General features: G+C 32.8%; 1 protein-coding gene across 1 annotated transcript in view; it reads right to left on the bottom strand.

Moving 5' to 3' along the window:
- The window catches only part of HIKESHI (heat shock protein nuclear import factor hikeshi), a 34,588-nt gene that overhangs the window by 1,542 nt on the left and 13,267 nt on the right, over nucleotides 1-19,779 (bottom strand). The window contains exons 3-4 of the mRNA XM_051987286.1: nucleotides 3,231-3,382; nucleotides 1,150-1,268 (exon numbers count right to left, since the gene is read on the bottom strand). Of these exons, the coding sequence (XP_051843246.1) occupies nucleotides 1,150-1,268; nucleotides 3,231-3,382 (271 nt within the window). The remainder of the gene's footprint in view (nucleotides 1-1,149; nucleotides 1,269-3,230; nucleotides 3,383-19,779) is intronic.

Genomic DNA, 19,779 nt, shown 5'->3' with positions numbered 1-19,779 from the left:
TAGCGAAGATTAATGTGATCATATTTTAAGTCTTTCTAGATATGTCTTCAAAACAAAAATCTTTAACATCACATTTCTAAATTTTTCCTCTGTCATCTGCTGGCCTCCTGCATCTACTCTATGGCTTCTGCAAAATTCCTAAAACATTTCCATTTAATTTGTAATGACAATCCACAATTTAGTGCAACCATTATGGGGAAGGGATAACTGTATTTTTATTTATTAAATTTTTCCCAATTACATCCACCAGTGTCTGATACCTCTGGACTAGAAATACATCATGGTTCAGCAGAAAAAGGAGTGGTTTTAAAAAATAAGAGGCCTGAATTTAAATATGCCCTTCGACAAACCATTTTTTCTTATCTGGGGATCAGTTTCTCCAGCCATACAATGTGCAGCTCAACTCAATGGCTTTTGAGGATCCTTTCCAGCTCATTAAATGTGTTCCCAAGCTCTTATACCAGAATGGCATGTGGGAAAACCAGATGGGAGAGAAAGTGCACATGGTGGTTATAGCAGAGTCTGGCTATGATATGTGAATAATATAAGTCTGGTTAGCACAACTGTACTCTTTTAACTTCATGGTAACAAATGTATGTCATGCAAATAACCAGCAGCTACTCATTGAATATTTATTGTTAATGATAAAACAAATAAAATTTTTTAAAAGTCTGTCTGCAAAAAGGCATGATCCACAAAAAACAGGAACAATCACAGGATCATCAGATATATAACTGAAAGAGATTTTAGAGATTATTTGATGTAAATCTATTTCACAGATGAGTAAAATGAGACTTGAAGGGCACACAAGATAGGATCATGGATTTGAATTTGGAAAACATCTCAGAAACATCTGCTCACACTCTTTCACTTTATGAATGAGGAAGATTAAGTGATTTGGTCCTGCTCAGAGATTATTTATCTCAAGATCAAACTTGAAGCCAGGTCTTATGACTCCAAAATGAGTGTGCTTTCTACTGTGATATGTTCTCTGATAAATTGTTTATTTGAGATTCAAACAGAGATTCTTAGACTCCAAAGTCTGCATTCCTTTTAATATAGAATATATTCATTTCCCTTGGTTTTACAAATGTATAATCAAGAAATTTATAAATGTTATTAAAAGTGAAAATATATATTTTCACACACCATTTCAGAACCACGTTTGCTGGAATGAAAACTTCAGATGGATTTGGTGTCATCTGGGCCTGAGACACAGCAAATGATGAAGCAAAATTATAGAAGTTATCCAACATCTTCTGAGTAAACTGAAAAGCAAATAAACAGCCTATGAATTCTTATGCAATGCCAAAAATATACTGTTTACTTGGTTCTTTAACTTTCTTAGGTATTAAATGATGTCTAATTTAGGAAATGAAATAAAAGACATCTTTCTCATTTTGTCAAACAATTAGGTTTTGAACTATTTATTATTCATGCCCCAAAGTTAATTGCAGTTTTAAAATGTGGGCATCTTTCCCCCGAATAGATTTTGATAGATTTGTGAATGTTGTGCTAGAAGTTAAAAGTGTTTTTCCAGCACTGTCTTTATAATTCAAATTCAAAATTTATAATTTTTCAACTTCCAAGTGTATACATTTCAAGAACATATAGAAAAAGGGAAAAAATGTTGTTCCCAACATAAATATACATATTCACAACCTTTCAGAACAAACAAACAAACAAAAAAAAAAATTTCAAAGCTTTAATCAGGACAGTATAAATACAGAGTTAATTAAATAAGGCATTTAAGACACAAAGGTGAAAGCTAATTAAGTCAGGTGCTAAGTACTATTTTTTTGACTACCAGAAAATCATTTTTTCCTCCTTTCTCACAAACAAAAATTCAGTGTCAAATGTTAGTTGTAAGAAACATAACAAAAACAGAATTAGAAGAACTCCTTCAGAAGATATACCAATATTTATACCTTCTGAATTCAATTCTCCCTGTGCAACAAGAAAACTGTTCGGTTCTGCACACATATATTGTATCCAGGATATACTGTAACCTATTCAACGTGTAAAGGACTGCTTGCCATCTGGGGGAAGGGGTGGAGGGAGGGAGGGGAAAAATCGGAACAGAAATGAATGCAAGGGATAATGCTGTAAAAAAATTACCCTGGCATGCGTTCTATCAATAAAAAGATATTAAAATTAAAAAAAAAAAAAGATATACCAAAAATATGTTGGTAAGAGAAAAGACTAATTCTAAAATACTGGGGAGGGAGAGGACAAGGTGTGAGAGAGAACAAAAAAAGCTAAAGTATTTTAACTATTATGGATAGCAAATCAATGGATAGCAAAATCAAATTAGTTTAAATTAGAAAAAGTGAATTTTTTATTCTTTAAAGAAAAAATATTTTAAATGAATAAGGATCCATATTCACCAATGATCTCAACAGTCCCTCTCTACTCCTAGTCTAATATAAATAGGAATAGGGACTGGACCTATAATGTCACTAGAGTAGAGGACTCTCTCATCAATGCAGATTGACTGTTTCTCTGATTTTATTTAAATCTCAGAGAGTCACAACATTTGCCCAGGATCACAAACCCAAAAGGTGTCAAAAGCATTATCTGAATTTTGATTTTCCTTGCTTCAGAGTCAACTCTATGCGATATCATGGATAGTAGCATAAGAACTACTTTCCTACTATGTTATAAATTCATTTTAATCATATACTTTAAGAGAACTTATTTGCTGTTTTCTTTAGTAGATCTGTATTAGATGCTATTAATTTTTAAATTCACTAATAGGTCAGCATATCCCAAAAACAATCTTTTTCTATATACAAAATATTTAAATCCTCTTTTTCTATTCTAATTTTGAAAATAGAATTCATTTTTAGTGTTTTGATCTCAAGTAGACAAAAAAATATTACTGGTTTTCCCCTCCTCAGTTAAAACAGAGCACTGATGCACTCTGATGCACAGGACTTTATAACATGTCGGAGATTCATGGGTCACAGACCCTAACAGGTTTGTGTAAATGTTAACTATGAGAACATTCCACTTAAAAGACTAATTCAGTTACCTAATCTTCCTATCTAAAAAATTAATACCCAAAATGGGTATTTCTTAACTGATCAAAATACTTGGTGGGACCAGTTTCTAAAGGCATAGGTTAAGTAACTAATATCTGAGGATTTTTTAAAAATGTTGATATTTGTACTAATCAAAAGGCTGAAGTTTGAAGTATGCTAAATTGTTCTCTATTTTCATCATATTACCTGAGTGAATGAATCAACAGATGATACAGCAGCATTGCCAACAGGAGTCAGCTGGGCCAAATTATCCAGTAATTCCACTGAAATGCCAATCTGTGCAACAGTTGGAGTACGGGTAATATTCATGGCTCCAAAAGGATGCTGGCTGCCTTCCCCTGAAAGAAATATAGCAAGTAAAGAATTATGTTTATGATACTGATCTATATCTCTCTATATATGTATATATACATATATATATATTAGATTTGCATAACATGATAAAAATTTGACCTATATATATAAAAGTAAATAAAGAACACTTTTAGAATACTAGTCTATTATTTCTTTTTGAAAGCACCCCAAAAAAAGCTTTTAAGGTTTTCTTACACCAAGAAATAATTTTTTTCAAATTCCTTTTGAGTCTGACATATATGATTCTAGAGGGAAAAAAAAATAGCAGGTCTATAGGATAATTTTCTAAATCTACATAATGTTATATAACTTTTCATTGGGAATCTTCCTCTAACAAAAGATATTTAAATTGTCCTCATGAATGGTCAACATCAAACATTTTTTACTATCCTGTATTTAATCTAGATAAGTAAATGTTTAGACTGTCCATATGCTAATTAATACTCAAGGTTCAATGAATTCTCAGTTTAGATAACTTAGTCCACCATCTCAGAGGTAAGTCCATAATTTAGTAAATTATAGATTAAATGATTTTCCTGGGGTCACAAAGATAAACTTAGTAACACCCTGGATTTTAATCCAGTCTTCCTGATCCTTTTATCCACAAGCCTCCTTGCCGCTTCAAAAAATAAATAAGTGAATAAAAATCATTTTTTAAAAGTTAATACTTTATTTTCCAAACATCTAAACCTGACTGTCCACTATGTTTCTAAGTCACATCCTCTTACTATAAATTTTAGATGATCATTAAATGTAAGCTAATCTTAGTTTTCATTCTAAACTCAATCTGATAAAAGTCTTTAATGTTATTCTTGTGGGAGAGATGTAGCCTAGCTAACAGATGGATTCAGACCTAGTTGAAAAGACCTAAAAAGGAAAACCCAGACAACTCTCCAAATAGTAGATTTATCCTTGAAAAGGGGTTTCCAACAGAAATCACAGGGATCTATGGTTGGCCCTAAGCAATTTAACATTTTTATCAAGTATTGATGATTTAAATCTACTACTAACAAAAGTTTATAAATGAAGCAAAGATTATGAGAATAACTAACATTCTGGATATCCCCAAAATCAGGATACAAAAAGATCTAGCCTTACCAGGCTAGACCATTAGGTTGAATGTAATACAATTAAATTCAAGAGAAACTTTATGTTAATGTGATTTTTAGGGTACATAAAAGTAGCTATTAATATCTAAGAAGATAGTATTGCAGATAGTCCTGCAGAGCTAAATCCTGGTGAGACTATACCAGTACTATATTCCACTCTGGACATTGTTATTATTTGTTTTCAGTCATGCCCAACTCTCTGTGACTCTCTTTGGGGTTTTCCTAAGATACTTAAGAAATTTGTTATTTCCTTTTCTACTTCATTTACAAATGAGGAAACTGAGGCAAACAGCATACAGTGCCCAGGGTCACGCAACTAGTAAGTATCTGAGGCCAGATCTGAACCAAGAAGATGTTGTCTTCCTCACTCCAGGGATTCTATCTACTGCATTATCTAGCTTCCTGTCACTTAAGAAATGATATTGATTGCCATCTAGGGGAGGGGGTGGAGGGAGGGAAGGGAAAAAAAAAATCAGAACAGAAACGAGTGCAAGGGATAATGTTGTAAAAAAAAAATTTACCCTGGCATGGATTCTGTCAATATAAAGTAATTATTAAATAAAAATTTTTTTTAAAAATGATATTGATAAGCCAGACTACATCTAGAGAAGATGGTGAAAGGAGAAATCTCAAGTATTCTGGGATTATCTACTCTGGGAAAAAGCAGACTTGGATTTTAACATCAGAACCCTTCAACTGAAAGAGGGTTGGTTCTACTTAAGGCAGACATAGGATCAAGGAGTAGAAACTGCATGAAGTCAATTTATGTTCAATGGCAAGAAAACCTTCCTTACAACTAGTGTTATCCATAAGTGGATATTCATAAGAGGTAGTTCAGCAAAGACCAAATATCGTAGAGGAAATTCTTTCTGGGGAGATGGCTTGAACTAGATGGTCCCTAAGGTCTTTTCCACTCAGAACTTCTGTGGCTCCATATATGCTGGTGTTAAGCTTTGCCAACCATAATGATCAATCTGGTAGGGGGAATTCACAAAATGCTTTCCAAAACATAGTGCTCTGAATATAGTGACTTAATAAATGCTTGTGAATAATTTTTAATTATCTTTTTTTACATATTTAGATTATTCCACTGGAATATATGCTATGTTTTATGCTATGGATAGTTTATGTTACATAATATAGCAGTCTTACAGCTTTTCATCTCTAATGTATACAACAATAAAAATTATACCTGTATTGCGTTTAAGGATTTACAAAGCCCTTTCCTCACAAAACCCTCCTAAAGTAGAATAATTATGCTCATTTTACAAATGTGGAAACAGGCCAAAAAGGTGAGGTAACTGAGAGCCAGAGAGAAAAGTTAACTTTCCTAAGATCACAGCGTTCAGTCAAGTTTCAGATTCAAAATCCATCATTCTATTACCCTAAACTACTTACACAAGATTCTTAAATGCTTATGAAAATCAAAATAGGAGGCTATGGAAAAATAGTTCAAAGAACTAGATACTATATAGTTGTAAATTTCCATACTTAAATTTTTTAAAGCTTTACAGATAAGTGAACTTTACAAAAAAATCTTGAAAATAACTAATTTGTGTGTGTGTGTGTGTGTGTGCCTGCCACTGGGGTGAAATGACTTGCCCAAGATCACAAAGCTAGTAAGCATTAAGCGTCTGAAGCCATATTTGAACTCAGGTCCTCCTGACTCCAGAGCTATTTTTCTATTCACTACACCATCTAGTAGCCCCAATTAATTTACTTTTGATTAGTTTTAGTATTTCTACATGATTGGCTTATATTGTAATGTCATGCAATTAAGAATTTATGAAAAGAGACTTCTTAGATGCTTATTTCTGTCAAATAAGCAGAATCCAAAGCTTTCTATGATAGGAAGGGAGGGGAAAGACAAAAATGGGAAGGAGTAAAGCTTTCTATTGTGATCATCAATGTGTTTTCAGAAAGAGATAGGTGGCAATTCTTGGCATGTTTACACTAAAAACCCTTAAAAACTCAAAAGAAATGGGTTCAGTCCAAAGAAGGCACTGAACTTGGGGAAGGATTTTGCTGGCAGAGATTTTTCACTCTTTGCATTTGTATTCCTATAACCTGGCACATAGTAGGCTTGCATAGTAGGTGCTTTATAGATGCTTGGTGATTAGTTGTTACTACAGAATCCCATTCAACAGAGAAGATACTAATTCTTGAATTAAATATTCTGCTTTCATGTCAAGGCCATGAGAAAGCCCTCATGGCTCTAAGAAACATCATATAGAGTATGACTAACTCATCTTACTCTCTGGTAACATGGAATCTGCAAGGTATATAGCTTGAAAGTCACAAAAGGATTCTAGATGCTCACAACAGCAAGGAGAGGTCAAAGAACAAAGACTATCTTCTGTCTTAACTTTACTGTCATCCCTAAGACATTCACTATGATACTGAAAACTGACAGGATAGATAAGCTAGACAATCTAGACGCAATATGGTGTATCTAATTTTGAGACAGTACAACACAAATCAAACGACGCTCAGTTAAAATGATGTTTTACTCAACATAAAAAATTTACTCATGTGAACTTAAATGTTTTCCTTTTGCTATAAAAACAAATACTAAAGTCAAAATTATAATCTTCACTATCATCTTAGTAGAAAGAGAAAAACATAGCTAAACTAAGAATTTTATTCTTTACTTCAGCATGTTCTAATAGATGTTTGGTCTTTTATTTTTAAAAAGTCTAAAATTGGATTATCCTATCTAACTATCTAGCTTCAGAGTACAACTGAATATGGATGTATAATATTTATTTAATAAACCATATATTTGTATTCTAGGAGATATCAAAGTTTGATGGTGCTTACTCTCAAAGGAGCTTACAATCTTGTTTGGGAAATGAGACTAATACATAAAGAAATTAAAGGAATACAAATAGCATATATTTAACATTGAACTATACAATAAAAACTTTAAGTAACATTCTGAGAATATGGAACATAATAAAGGCCACTCAGCTGACTAAATCAGATTTATAAAACTTCTTCCCCATTTTATGCCTCTTGTTCCCCATCATCCCTCCCTTCCCCCAAGTATCACCCCTCAGAAAGAAATATAGCAGTCTAAACTCATGTTGCTCTCTTCTAAGCATCATTCATGCATTTTTTGGAATAGAAATTTGAGAAGTAAATTAGGCATTATTGTTTTAAAAGTCTTTCCTAAAAACTAAGCTTGCATGGAAGAAAAGGAGACCATAAGGATCAGGACCATGAGCTATACACTGAGGGGAAAAAAAACCAAACAATAAAAATAGAAGTGGGAAAAAAAAAGTTAACTAAAAATTGTCTACTTTTCCCTAACTGCTCAAGGTCATCTTCATCATAAGAGTATGACAACAACAGTAATTTCTGAAAGAACAGGGAGTCACAGAAGCAAAATCAATTTGTATCACAAGAGGGAGAGGCAATTTCAAAAATGTAAAAGAGGTATCCAAATTCTCCCTTATCACAAACTTTAATTTCAAAAGAGATGACAAAGAGTTGTTCTTTTAAAATTCCTTTTTAATGCTTAGTTTTCTTTCTTGAGAGCATTAAAGTTTTGAAAAACTAGCACATAAAATAGCATCCTAATTTTTAATACACGGAAGCATAATGTGGAAACGAGTGGGGAAAAAAATAACTTTGAAATTGTTTCCAACATTCTCGCACTACCTCACAATAGTACCTCTAAAATAAAGTTAAATGACATAAAAAATTCAATTGTAATTCAAGTTAAAAAAAAAATACCTGGGTTCAGTGAGAAAACATGGGTCATATCTCTCTCACTGGAATACTACAGCCAAAAGCTAAGGCTGTACCATGGACTTCCAACACCAATATATTCTACTGTTGCTTTTTTATTTCATCATCTTGGGATAAGTACAATCATGTAATGAAGAGTATTATGGACACAATATAAAGGATCTTTAAACATAAAAACAAATACTTTTATGACACATCTATCTTAATCTGAACTAATGTCCTACTCCCCCACCTGCTCCTCCAATCTTGGCCTCTTCTGTTTCCCATCCTTCATACAATTTTCCACTGTAGATGGCACTTGCGCTGCCCCATCTGGAACTCTCCCTGCCTGAGACATTGAGCCATTTCCTCTTTGTATCTTGAGACACTTTACAAATAGTCAACCTACAGAGAAAAGGAAGGTTTTAGGTTGAAAGCTTTTAGGGTATGAAAAAGTATGTGGATGTTGTTTTTATGAACTCTTCAAATATATATCTCTGCATGGGTAAGATCATTGCAGAGGGAGAGTTCAGGTGTTAGAAGATTCTAGTCATCTAGACAAAAAAAAACAAACAAATAGGACGTATTAGGCAACCATGTATATTGCTTCAGTTATGAATAATGAATAAATTTTTTTCCTATTTAAATTCTGAATAAAAAATTTTGAAATTTTTCTTATTTCTGAAGATCATTATTCTATGATGACTATGATTTGGTCATAACAGAAGGAAACCTAAAATTGATAGTTTTTGACTTCTCATATTCAACACAAATATGGGAAAGATGTTTAAATTAAACAGACTTAAAAGTTTGCATACCATTACAATTCTGATTGGATTTTCAAGTTTGATAATAATTTTAGTAGCATGGCCTGTATATAATACTACTTTCTAAATTGCTGACATAAGTAATAATGGATTAAAGTCCCAAGCCTATGACAAAATGTCAAGTATAACAAAAGTCAAAATTTGATAGAACTGATATTGCAAAATCTAGAAAAGAATACTTTGGTATCGATAGAAAACTTATTTTAGTTTCTAACTACAAGTTTTTCTTAGTTTATGGAATGGCCAGTGGTACAAAGTAGCCTTTCAAATTCCATTTCTTATGGATGTCATTAATAAAATTGAAGCTACCCTGCCACTGAGAAAATTGCCAGCATAAAAGAAAATCCTCATGGTAAATTTCATCTCAGTTCCTGCACAGTTTACACCAAAGCACCAAGTAAACTATCTGACTTGCTTTTGCCATTCAACCTAGTAGATCTGGAAAGAACTGAAGGACCAGACAGCCAGGACATTCTGTAATACTTTGTTGATTTTTCTCACAAAGGTCAAATACCACCAAATTTCATAGCAGTCTTCTGATAATTTTGGCAGTTCCAGAACTTCAGGAATTTGCTGACATTCACCACAAAAGGGTGAGACACTACCATGGTTATAAATTAGCCCTATAAGGCTTTCCACTGAGATTTGAGAAGTATAAGCCTACCAGATTTATATCACAAAGTTTCAGATCCAAAACAAACCTCTTTATTCAAGCAAATTATAGAACAAATATAGTAACAGGACCTGTGATTTCAATGATACAGAGAATTCCAAAATAAGGAAAACTCTTACCAATGCAGGTTGACACCTTCTTGTGCAATCTAATCTCTAAGAGAAATGCCTAGAGCAAAGAAAAGAGAAATTACTTGCTCAAGGTCACATAACCAATATGTTTAAGACAACAGAACTCGAGCCCAAATCCTCTTGGCTCTAGAGTTAGCTATGTAGCTGTCATACTAAGCTGACTCTTACAGCCATTATACTTAAGCTAATTTTATAAGCAAACATTAAATACAGCATATCCCAAAAGTCTTAGTATATCTTTAAATCAAAATTTATACATGTGATACTTTACAATTTGTAAAAGCAAATTTCTAAGATAAATGATCATATTTCCTTACTAATTCCTAACTAGTCACAGAATAATTTATTTCCACTTTATTTCTAAAATGGTAAAGGAAGCACAAGGGTTGAAGTAATCGTTTAGTATCCTTTCAATTCTAAGACTCTATGAAATCTTGAATCTAGGCTGTCAAAAACTTATGCTCCGAACACCATACATACACTTCTTGGTTTCAGACTTCAAAAAACCACTGATGATTACTCTCTGCTTCCAGAAGGCCTACTTCACTTACTACAAAGGTGGTAACAATCTAATATACTCCTCATTTGAAACCTAAAGATTAGTAAAGAATACAGAGTATCATATAAAGTCCTTGTTTAAAAGGTGAGGCCTTTAATGGGGTGGCTCTCCAGGACTCTGCTGCATGCCCATCTTTCAATGGAAAAATGCCAGCAAGCCATGGGAATAAAGATATGATGGGATCTACAAACTCATAATCAGCCAATTTGAGATCTCTATCTAAGGGGATCTTCTTTGCCTTAATTTACATATGATTCTGGTAATTAAAAAGCTTTACAGCAATCACTGTAAGAATTGAGAGAAAAGGAGAGTAGTAGTTAATACATAGAGACTAAGACCTCTGTAGAAAAAGAACCACCAGGGATGGCAGGAGACAAAGCCATGGAGATTTAAGTGTTCCTGGAGCAAGCGATGAGCTATATATGAACAAAAGCGGATCACAGTGGCATTATGAAGGAGTAATTCCTATATACCCAAGGAGATCAATACCTGAGGAAAAGGTCTCATCTATACAAAAATATTAATAGCAGCACTTTCTATAGTAGAAAAAAATGTGGGCAATGGATGCACACTAAGTTGATGAAACTGTAGTGCTCTGGAATCAAAGAACCAGAATTCAAATCTTCCTTTGTCACTTACCTCCTATGTGGTTTTGGGCAAAGGAAGTGGTAGAGAAGAGTTGCTGGTAAGATGACAGTGACAAGAGAAGAATATCAACAAAACATTTTTTTAAAAGCAGAAAAAGGGAGATTCTAAGCAAACAAATAAAGAGCAAGCCTCCTGGACCCTGAGGAATGCCTGGAAAATACCAAATTCCTGAATCAAGTGGAAACTGTCAGTATTAAACAGAAACTATAGATAAGAGACAGAACTATGACATGGTGAGACAAACCCAAAACATAACTTTTAGTCACACAATGAATTAAGATTGAGTACATCCATGGTGGAAAGGGTTTACTCTCTAATGATCCTTAGTATTTTCCTCTTTTAGGGGTAGGTCTCAATCCCAAGGTAGCACTGTAGATTTGAAGAGCTGTATTTTTCCTCAAGGAGGTGGGAATCAACAAAGGAGAGGCTGCCATCTTCTGTAACAACCCTGTTTTCCCTGTTGTTTTTTTTTTTTTTTATCTGATTTCTTTTGGGAAAAGATGAAGCTTATGTTAAAAATCAGTTTTATTATCATCTGAGGATTTTTTAAATAGCTACATTCCTTCTGACAAAAAGAGAAAAATCTATGCTTATAACAAAAGCATTCATTTCAATCTGAAAAATGCTTAAATCATATAAATTTAAATTCATATCATAGATGTAATCCAGTTTGTTTTCCAAAAATGCTAATGAAACAAATAATTATTGTCTTTTACATTTAAACTTCAAATACAACACATACATTATACCTGGAACTAAAGACACACTTGTATAAAAACCACACAAATATGAATATAAACCTTCAGTTAGTAAAATTATGTTACATGAAAAGGCAAAATTGCCATTTATCCTGAAATTCTAAGGACTGTGGAGTTCCTTTCTCTAAAATTCATATTCCTCCACTCCTTATTTACATATGTAAAACAATTAATTCTACAAGTTTTCCTCTAGCAGTATTATTATCTTGAGGAAACCAATGAGTACTTGGGTTATCCATCTATTATTTTTAATATAGAATCATTTTATTTTCTCTTGTTCCCATATGCATCCTTAATATCTTTTATGTACAAATTGTTAGAATATGTTACAGCTTACTTATAATATTAACCATTTTAGTTCACTTGCAGTTTAGATACTTCAGAAATTGTATATTATAGTTGCTGCCATATGACATCACTGGAAAAACATTTGTTTTTAAAAGTTTTGCTTGTTAGGAACTATTCCCAAAGGCATGTAAAACTGTGCATACTCTCTGATCCAGGGCATGTATGCCATAGAGATTATAAAAAAGGGAAAAGGACTACATGTGCAAAAATGTTTGTAGCAGCCCTTTTTGTAGGGGCAAATAACTGAAAGTTGAGCGTTTTTTTAATCAGTTTGGGGAATGGCTAAATAAATTATGGTATGTGAATGTAATGAAATATTGTTCTATAAGAAACAATCAGCAGGATGACTTCAGAAAAGCTTGAAAAGACTTAATATGAACTGATTCTAAGTGAAGTGAGCATCATCAAGAGAACATTGGTTCAGCAACAAGAAGTTTATGTGATGATCAATTGTGATAGATTTGGCTCTTTTCAACAATAAGGAAATTCAAGGCATTTCCAATAAACTTGTGATGTAAAGTGCCATCTGTATCCAGAAAGAGAACTCTGGAAATTGAATATGGATCAAAGGATATTTTCATCTCTTTGTTGTTGTTTTCTTTTTTCTCTTTTTCACTTTTGATCTGATTTTTCTTGCACAGCATGACAAATATGGAAATATATTTAGAAGAACCGCACATATTTAACCTATATTTGAATTGCTTGCTGTCTTGGGGAAAAGGGAGACTGGGAGAAAAATTTGAAAAGTTAAACGTTGAAAACTATATTTGCACATTTCTGGAAAAATACAAAACTATTTTTAAAAAATAAAAGGAAACACTCTGCTCTAGGAATGAGGATTTTTAAAATCAGTAAAGAATAAATAGAGTAAAAAAGTTTTGCTTTGATAGCCCAGTATTATTTATATATAATATCTGTTCAAAACAACTATGCAGATGGACTAACAAGATGGCTCTTATCAGTCTGAGGAATACTCACTGATCAAAGACTGGTTTTTTAATATTGGCTAAACAAATTTCTCTTGAATAATTAACAAATTATCATCTCTGAATAAAAACATTTAGAGAATTCTATTGTTTAAACTTTTTGTGTTAACACTTTCCATGACCAAGGTAAGTATATAGTTCTCTATTTTATGCAACAGTGAGTCAAAATATCAAGTTATTCAGTAGACACATTACATAAGCAGAGTCTTGCCCTATTTTTATAATATATTTTGAAGATACTTGGTTTTATGAGAACCTTCAAGACTGGATTTTGTTCAATGATGTCAACTTTTTAAAAATTCAATTTTTACACAAAAATTCAATTGATACACAAGAACTGTGTATCATCTAGGATCTTTTACATTCTTTTAGAATCTTCCCTTCTTTGGGTTTCTGTTGCTTTTTTAAATAATATACAAATTATATACAAATTTTTAAAAATTATATAGAAATTGGCTGGTTCTCCTGCCAAACTCTCTTTGGAGTCACTCTCTCCTCAAATGCCTTTCACTCTTTCTTGAGATAACTGCTTGTGAACTGTCATTGTCATTTTTAATAAATTTGTATGCTGTGGTATCTTTGGCTCTCATATCCTTACAGGGAGATAAATATTTGAGGGATAAAGCATGTTATAAGTTTTCAACCTCCTCGCTGTGGCAATCCTATTACACTAGTTCAATTTTTCTAGTTATCAGTTTGAAGCAATTACTTTACTTTTATCCATTTCCCCAAGACAATAATCTGGTTAAATAAATCCAAGTAAAATTAATATGTCCATGCATGGTATCCTGTCATCATCTATCTTCTAATTTGGCAAATATAACCTTTATTCTAATTCTTCTACCTAGAATAATAATTATTCTAATACATTATAAAGACAGCAGACTGAGCTGATGATGAATTGGATCCACATTTATTCATCTCTTCCAATCTATAAATAAAGTCTACTTTACTTTTGATGATATTTTTGCTCTTGTCACATCCATTCTTCAATTCTTTTTTCAATATTCTTTGTGACATGAGCATGAGACTCCTGAATAGTATATAAGTAACTAGCTGCTTTAATTTCTTGAACCCAAACCACATTTATAGTGAGATGTCAACAGGGATGTGGTTTAGTTCCCTGGCTATTATGCTAACTTACTGGTTATAAAACAAATTAAAAATCTTTATTGGATCAGATATGTGATTTATTAATATATGAAATTCCTGGTGAGGAAAAATCCCTCTTCCAATGCAGATCAGCAACTGTATTTCAAATTATATAGCTATCTATTTAAGGCAATGTGAGGTTAAATGTTGCCCAAGGTCATACAGCCAACAGGCTTAAGGGGAAGAATTTGAAACAATATCTTCCTGACTTTTCAGATAGATGTAAAGTCTTTCCATCCCATTAAACATAAGATGAGATCAAAGACATATATAATTTTAAATTGTGTTCCTTAGTACTTTTCTGACCCCAAAGTTGATCACTGTCACAGAACCAAGAGTCCAAAAGATCCATTTGCATTTCTAAGGATCAAAATATCTGAAAATATAAATTATGACCCCACGGCCAACCTCAATACTTGGGGGTAAGCTGATCAAAAGCTGACAGCATCAAGTATGACAAAAAGCCATTTCAGTGTAAGATAACTACACAGAATCTAAAACCTTCAAGAATTTAGAGAAAACTATAAAATAAACTCTCTATCTACAAATATATCTTCTACCATATCATCTAAACTTTACTAATCAATCAACAAGCATTTATCATATCTCCAGAGCTTTGGGCCTGAGGAAAACTGGGGAAACAAAGAAAATATTTAAAGAGTCCCTGCCCTCAAGGAGGAATGGACAACATAGAAATGAAACCATAAAAGATAAAGAATAGAAGGAAGGTAATCTTTAAAAAAATCACACTAACACCTAAGACCAGAAAAAAAGTTCTTAGAAGAGGTGGCAGTTGATATGAATCTTAAAAGAAGCCAGGGATTTTAAATCAGTGACTGGAAGGAAAATATTTCAAGCATGGGGAAAGAATTGCAAGTAAGCCCATATAAACAGATAATGGAACATATAGAAAGTAGTAGATGGGAAAGATAGGAAAGAACCAATTAAGAGTTTTAAATGCCAAAGGAGTATATTTGATCTTGAAGACAACAGGAATCCATAGAGTGAATTGAGGGTCAATTCTGTGTTTTAAGAAAATCATTTGAGAAGTTAAGTAAAAGATGAATTAGAATGAAAAGAGACTTTAGGCATGGAGGCCCCCCTAGAAGATTACTGCAATAGATCAGGTGAGAGCTGATAAGAGCAGGAAGAGTAGGCTGATAGTTGTATGAGTGAAGAGTCATGTGAAAGATGTAAAGAAATTTAAAAATTTGGAAAAAGACTGACAATGGGATAAAGAAGTTCAAATGATGTAGAGAATTGTGAACCTGGGTGAGTGGAAGGACAGTGGTGCCGTCAACAATAATTTTGAAGTTCAAGAGAGAGAAGAGTGGGAGTACCCAGGGAGGAGTCAAGAAGGAATTCTTTTTGGAACATGTTAAATTTGAGATGCCTATAGAATATCCAATTTGATAGGTTCAACAAGCAGCTGGTATACACAGAGTTCTAGAGAGACTAGGGCTAAATATATAAATCTAGTAATCACTTTCAGAAAGGCAGTAATCAAATTCTTGGAATTTGATGACATCACCACATGAGAAAGAATATATTGGGGGAAAAGGCAGCCCAGGATGAAGTCTTGAAGGACACCCACATTTAGTAGGCATGACACAATTGAAGAAACAGTAAATGAACTTAAAAAGGATTTAAAATAGAAAGAAGAACCAAGATTTTCCAGGAGAAAAGTGATCAAAAATGTCAAATAAATCAAAAGAGATCAAAAGGGAAAAAAGGAGGGAATACGCATGTATAATGTCTACTAAGCACTTTTACAAATATTATCTCATTTGATCCTCATAAGAACCATGTGAGGTGGAGGCTATTATTCTCTTCATTTTACAGTTGAAGAAAATGAGGCAAACATCTTAAATGACTTGTCCATATTTAACTCAAATCTTCCTGACTCTAGACCCAATACTTTATCCATTGTACCACTCAGCTATCTCTAAAGGATTTGAATCCTCAAAAGTAAAAGGATTAGAAAAGACTGTGTTAAATTTAGCAATTAAGAGATATAACTAATAACTTAGGACAAAGCAGACTGAATTAGTGGAAAAGAAGTACAGGGTTGACTACTGATTTTCTCAAGCTTAGTTGAGAAGGACAGGCGATATATAGGATATGAGGATCTAATGAAGGTTGGGATTTTTTATAAGACTTGAAAGATTTAAATGTGTTTGTAGATAGTAAGGAAAGTACCAATATATAGGGAAAGATGTAATATTAGACAGAAAATGGGGATAAAGGTGGAGTAGGGAGCTAAGGTCAGGAGGGAATGTGGAATAAAGGGTATACAGCCTGTCTCACGTAGGTGAGCAGTACCATCTCATTATCAGACACTGGAATGAAGAGAAGATAGTAGGAAACAATGTCAAAGGAATCTAAGATAAAGAAAGGGAGAAAAAGAGGCTTTCACAAGATGGTCTCAAATTTTCAGTAAGGTATAAAACAAGTTTCTCAGTAGAGAGGAAGGCAAAAGGGAATGGTATGGGAGAATTGAAAAGTTTTGAAACAGCTATTGTGATAAATAGATTAAGGAATCAATTATGGGGGAGTAGTAGCACAGCTTGCTATGATAAGCATCCAACTGAGATTAGCTATCATAAATTTATAGTGAATCAAGTTAGCACACATACTTTCATAATACTCTCTGTTTTGTTCAGGAGCACAGGAGTAAAAACAAAAGCAGCAGATGGTGGGAGTTAATGCAGGGCTACACTTTGGTAAGGCATAATCCCAAAAAGACAAGGGAGCAAGAAATTCATTGAAAGGATAAAAATTAGAAACCAATCTGATAGAAACTATGTACAGATCAATATCTCATACCATATATCAAAACTTAAGCTCCACTTAAATACATGACTCAAATATAAAGGGTGACATCATAAAACAGAGAAGCAAAGAAGAAATTACCTTTCAGATGTATGGATCATGGAAAAGCTCACAGCCAAGCAAGGGATAGAGTGGATAATAGAAGATAAAAGAGAAATTTCTATTACACAAAAATTCTGCAGAAGAAGAAAAATATTTACAGTATGTTTCTCATAAAGGTCTGGTTTCCAAACTACATAAGGAAAAGATTAAAATCTGTAATTAAAAACTACTTCTCAACTAGTCAAACTATATAAATAGTTTTCAAAGAAAGAAAGCCCTTCTATTCAAATCTATATTAAAAAATGCCCTATTTTATACATTCAAATAATAAATATCGTCCCTCAATCCTACTTCCTCTATATCCCACTCCAGTTCTGCTTATCCTTTATGCTTTTCCACCTGGAATGCCTGCTAATTAATAAATTTGCCTTTCTTTGTCTTAAACCTCTTCCTTTCTCACTCTTTCCATCTTGTGGCATTCCTTGAGACATGGTTCTCTCTGATGATGCTACTTTGCTTGCTATACTTTCCAGTACTTTCACTCATAATTCAAATCACTGAATTGAAGGTTTATGTTCTCAATACTAAACACCCTGATGGATTTCTTATTTCTTTAATTATCCATGTAATTCGGTTATCTTTCCTATAAACTTCTTAAACTATTCATTCTGAAAACCAATTAAGGAGATTAGCAACATTTTAACTTTCTTATCTGACCAGAGCTGTAAAAAGAGAATTCAAACAAGATTAGGTATGACCATATAATATACGTAACACTTTCTCAAACACCCAACTCAAAAATTTTAAGTTAAGATTCCTTTCTTTGGCTTATTTATCATAACATCAGAGCCTAGAATATGTTTCATTTATATCCTTTCTCTTCCATTCCTTATCAAATCCCTAAATCTAGGCCATTATTATACTTCAAGCCTGTATTACTGCAAAAACATACTAATCAAGCCTCTTTGTCACCATGCCACAATCTGGTCTATCACTTTTCAACCTTTACCTCATACTACTCCTCAAATATAACCCTCAGAGGGTACTTTCAGTTTCCCAAAGGAATCATTTTCATTTTTATCTCTCCAATTCTGAATAATCTCCCTGTCACACCTACTCTAGATACACATATTCCATAAAACTTTTTCTAAAATTAGCTCATTTTGCTTTTTCATCCCTCAGAATTTCTCTAGTACTCTTTGTCTATAGCATTCATTTTGGCACTTAACTTTATCTTATATTGTTACTGAAATGTGTTAAATTTCAAAGCCTTATCTTATCTCTCAGCAAAGCTGCCAGCTTCTCAAAGGCAAGGAATAAGGAATCTGTCAAATAATTTTCTTACAAATACCACCACTATCTTGCTGAGAACACATATTCAATAATAACTTGTTACTAAATGAAAAACAAGATACATCAAAAAGAATATACTTCAATCATACTATATAATTTTTTTCTCTTGTTATGCATGAAATAGAAGAGAATAATAAGTTTGCTGCTATCTCCCCAAAACTTTTGTTTCATATTTGTTTTTTAATGGCACATAAAAGTTAAGAAAGCATGACCATAATTGGAGAGATTTACATGAACTGATGCTAAGTGAAGTGAGTACAACCAACCAAGAGAACATTGCTGTGCACAGCAACAACAAGATTATATGATGATAGACTTGGCTCTTTTCAATAGTGAGGTGATTCCAGCCAATCCCAACAGACTTGTAATGGAGAAAGCCATCTGCATCCAGAAAGAAGACTATGGGAACTGAATGTGAATCATAAAACAGGATTTTTTGTTATTGTTTGCTTGCTTGTTTTTTTCTCATTTTTGTTCCCTTTTGATCTGATTTTTCTTGTACACCATGATAAATGTGGAAATATGTTTAGAAGAATTGCACATGTTTAACCTATATTGGAATACTTGCTGTCTAAAGGAGGAAAAAAATTTAAAACACAAGGTTTTGTAAGGGTGAATACTGAAAATTATCTTTGTATATATTTTGAAAAATAAAAAACTATTACTTAATTTAAAAAGTAACCACAGTAAAAATAACTACTTATGATATTTAAGACAATTTACAGAATATGACCATGTTTAAAAAAAAAACTGCTATGAAATACCCCATTTTGTAAAAATAATGTGTTTCTGAAAAGCTAAATGGAAACTCCACTGTACAAAATTGACTGTACTAATAGGGGACTGAGAAAGGGTTCTCTTCAGAAGGTGGGATTTGGGCTAATTGGTGAAGGAATCCAGGGAAAATAAAAGTGGAAATGAATGAGAAGAATATCTTCAGCAGAGGGGACAATGCAAAGGTATAAATTCTGAACACAAATGATCATGTCGGAGGAACTGCAAGTAAGCCAGTGTGGTCATACTGTAGAGTGAATGAATTTGTGGAGGGGAGCAGAATGTAAAAAGACTTAAATAAACCCAAAAGAGAAAGATATAATCAAAAATGTCTTCAAAAGAATTGCAAAATGTTCCTATATACATAAAAAAATAAGAGAAATGCAAATTAAAACAACCTTAAGATTTCATTTAATATTATGCAAATTGGGAAAGATGTCAAAAAATTATAATAATG

This window comes from Antechinus flavipes, chromosome 3 (genome assembly GCF_016432865.1).
Source record: "Antechinus flavipes isolate AdamAnt ecotype Samford, QLD, Australia chromosome 3, AdamAnt_v2, whole genome shotgun sequence".
NCBI classification, from domain to species: Eukaryota; Metazoa; Chordata; class Mammalia; order Dasyuromorphia; family Dasyuridae; genus Antechinus; species Antechinus flavipes.
Note: the sequence above shows the minus strand (reverse complement) of the source record. Positions and strands in the feature narration are given on the sequence as shown.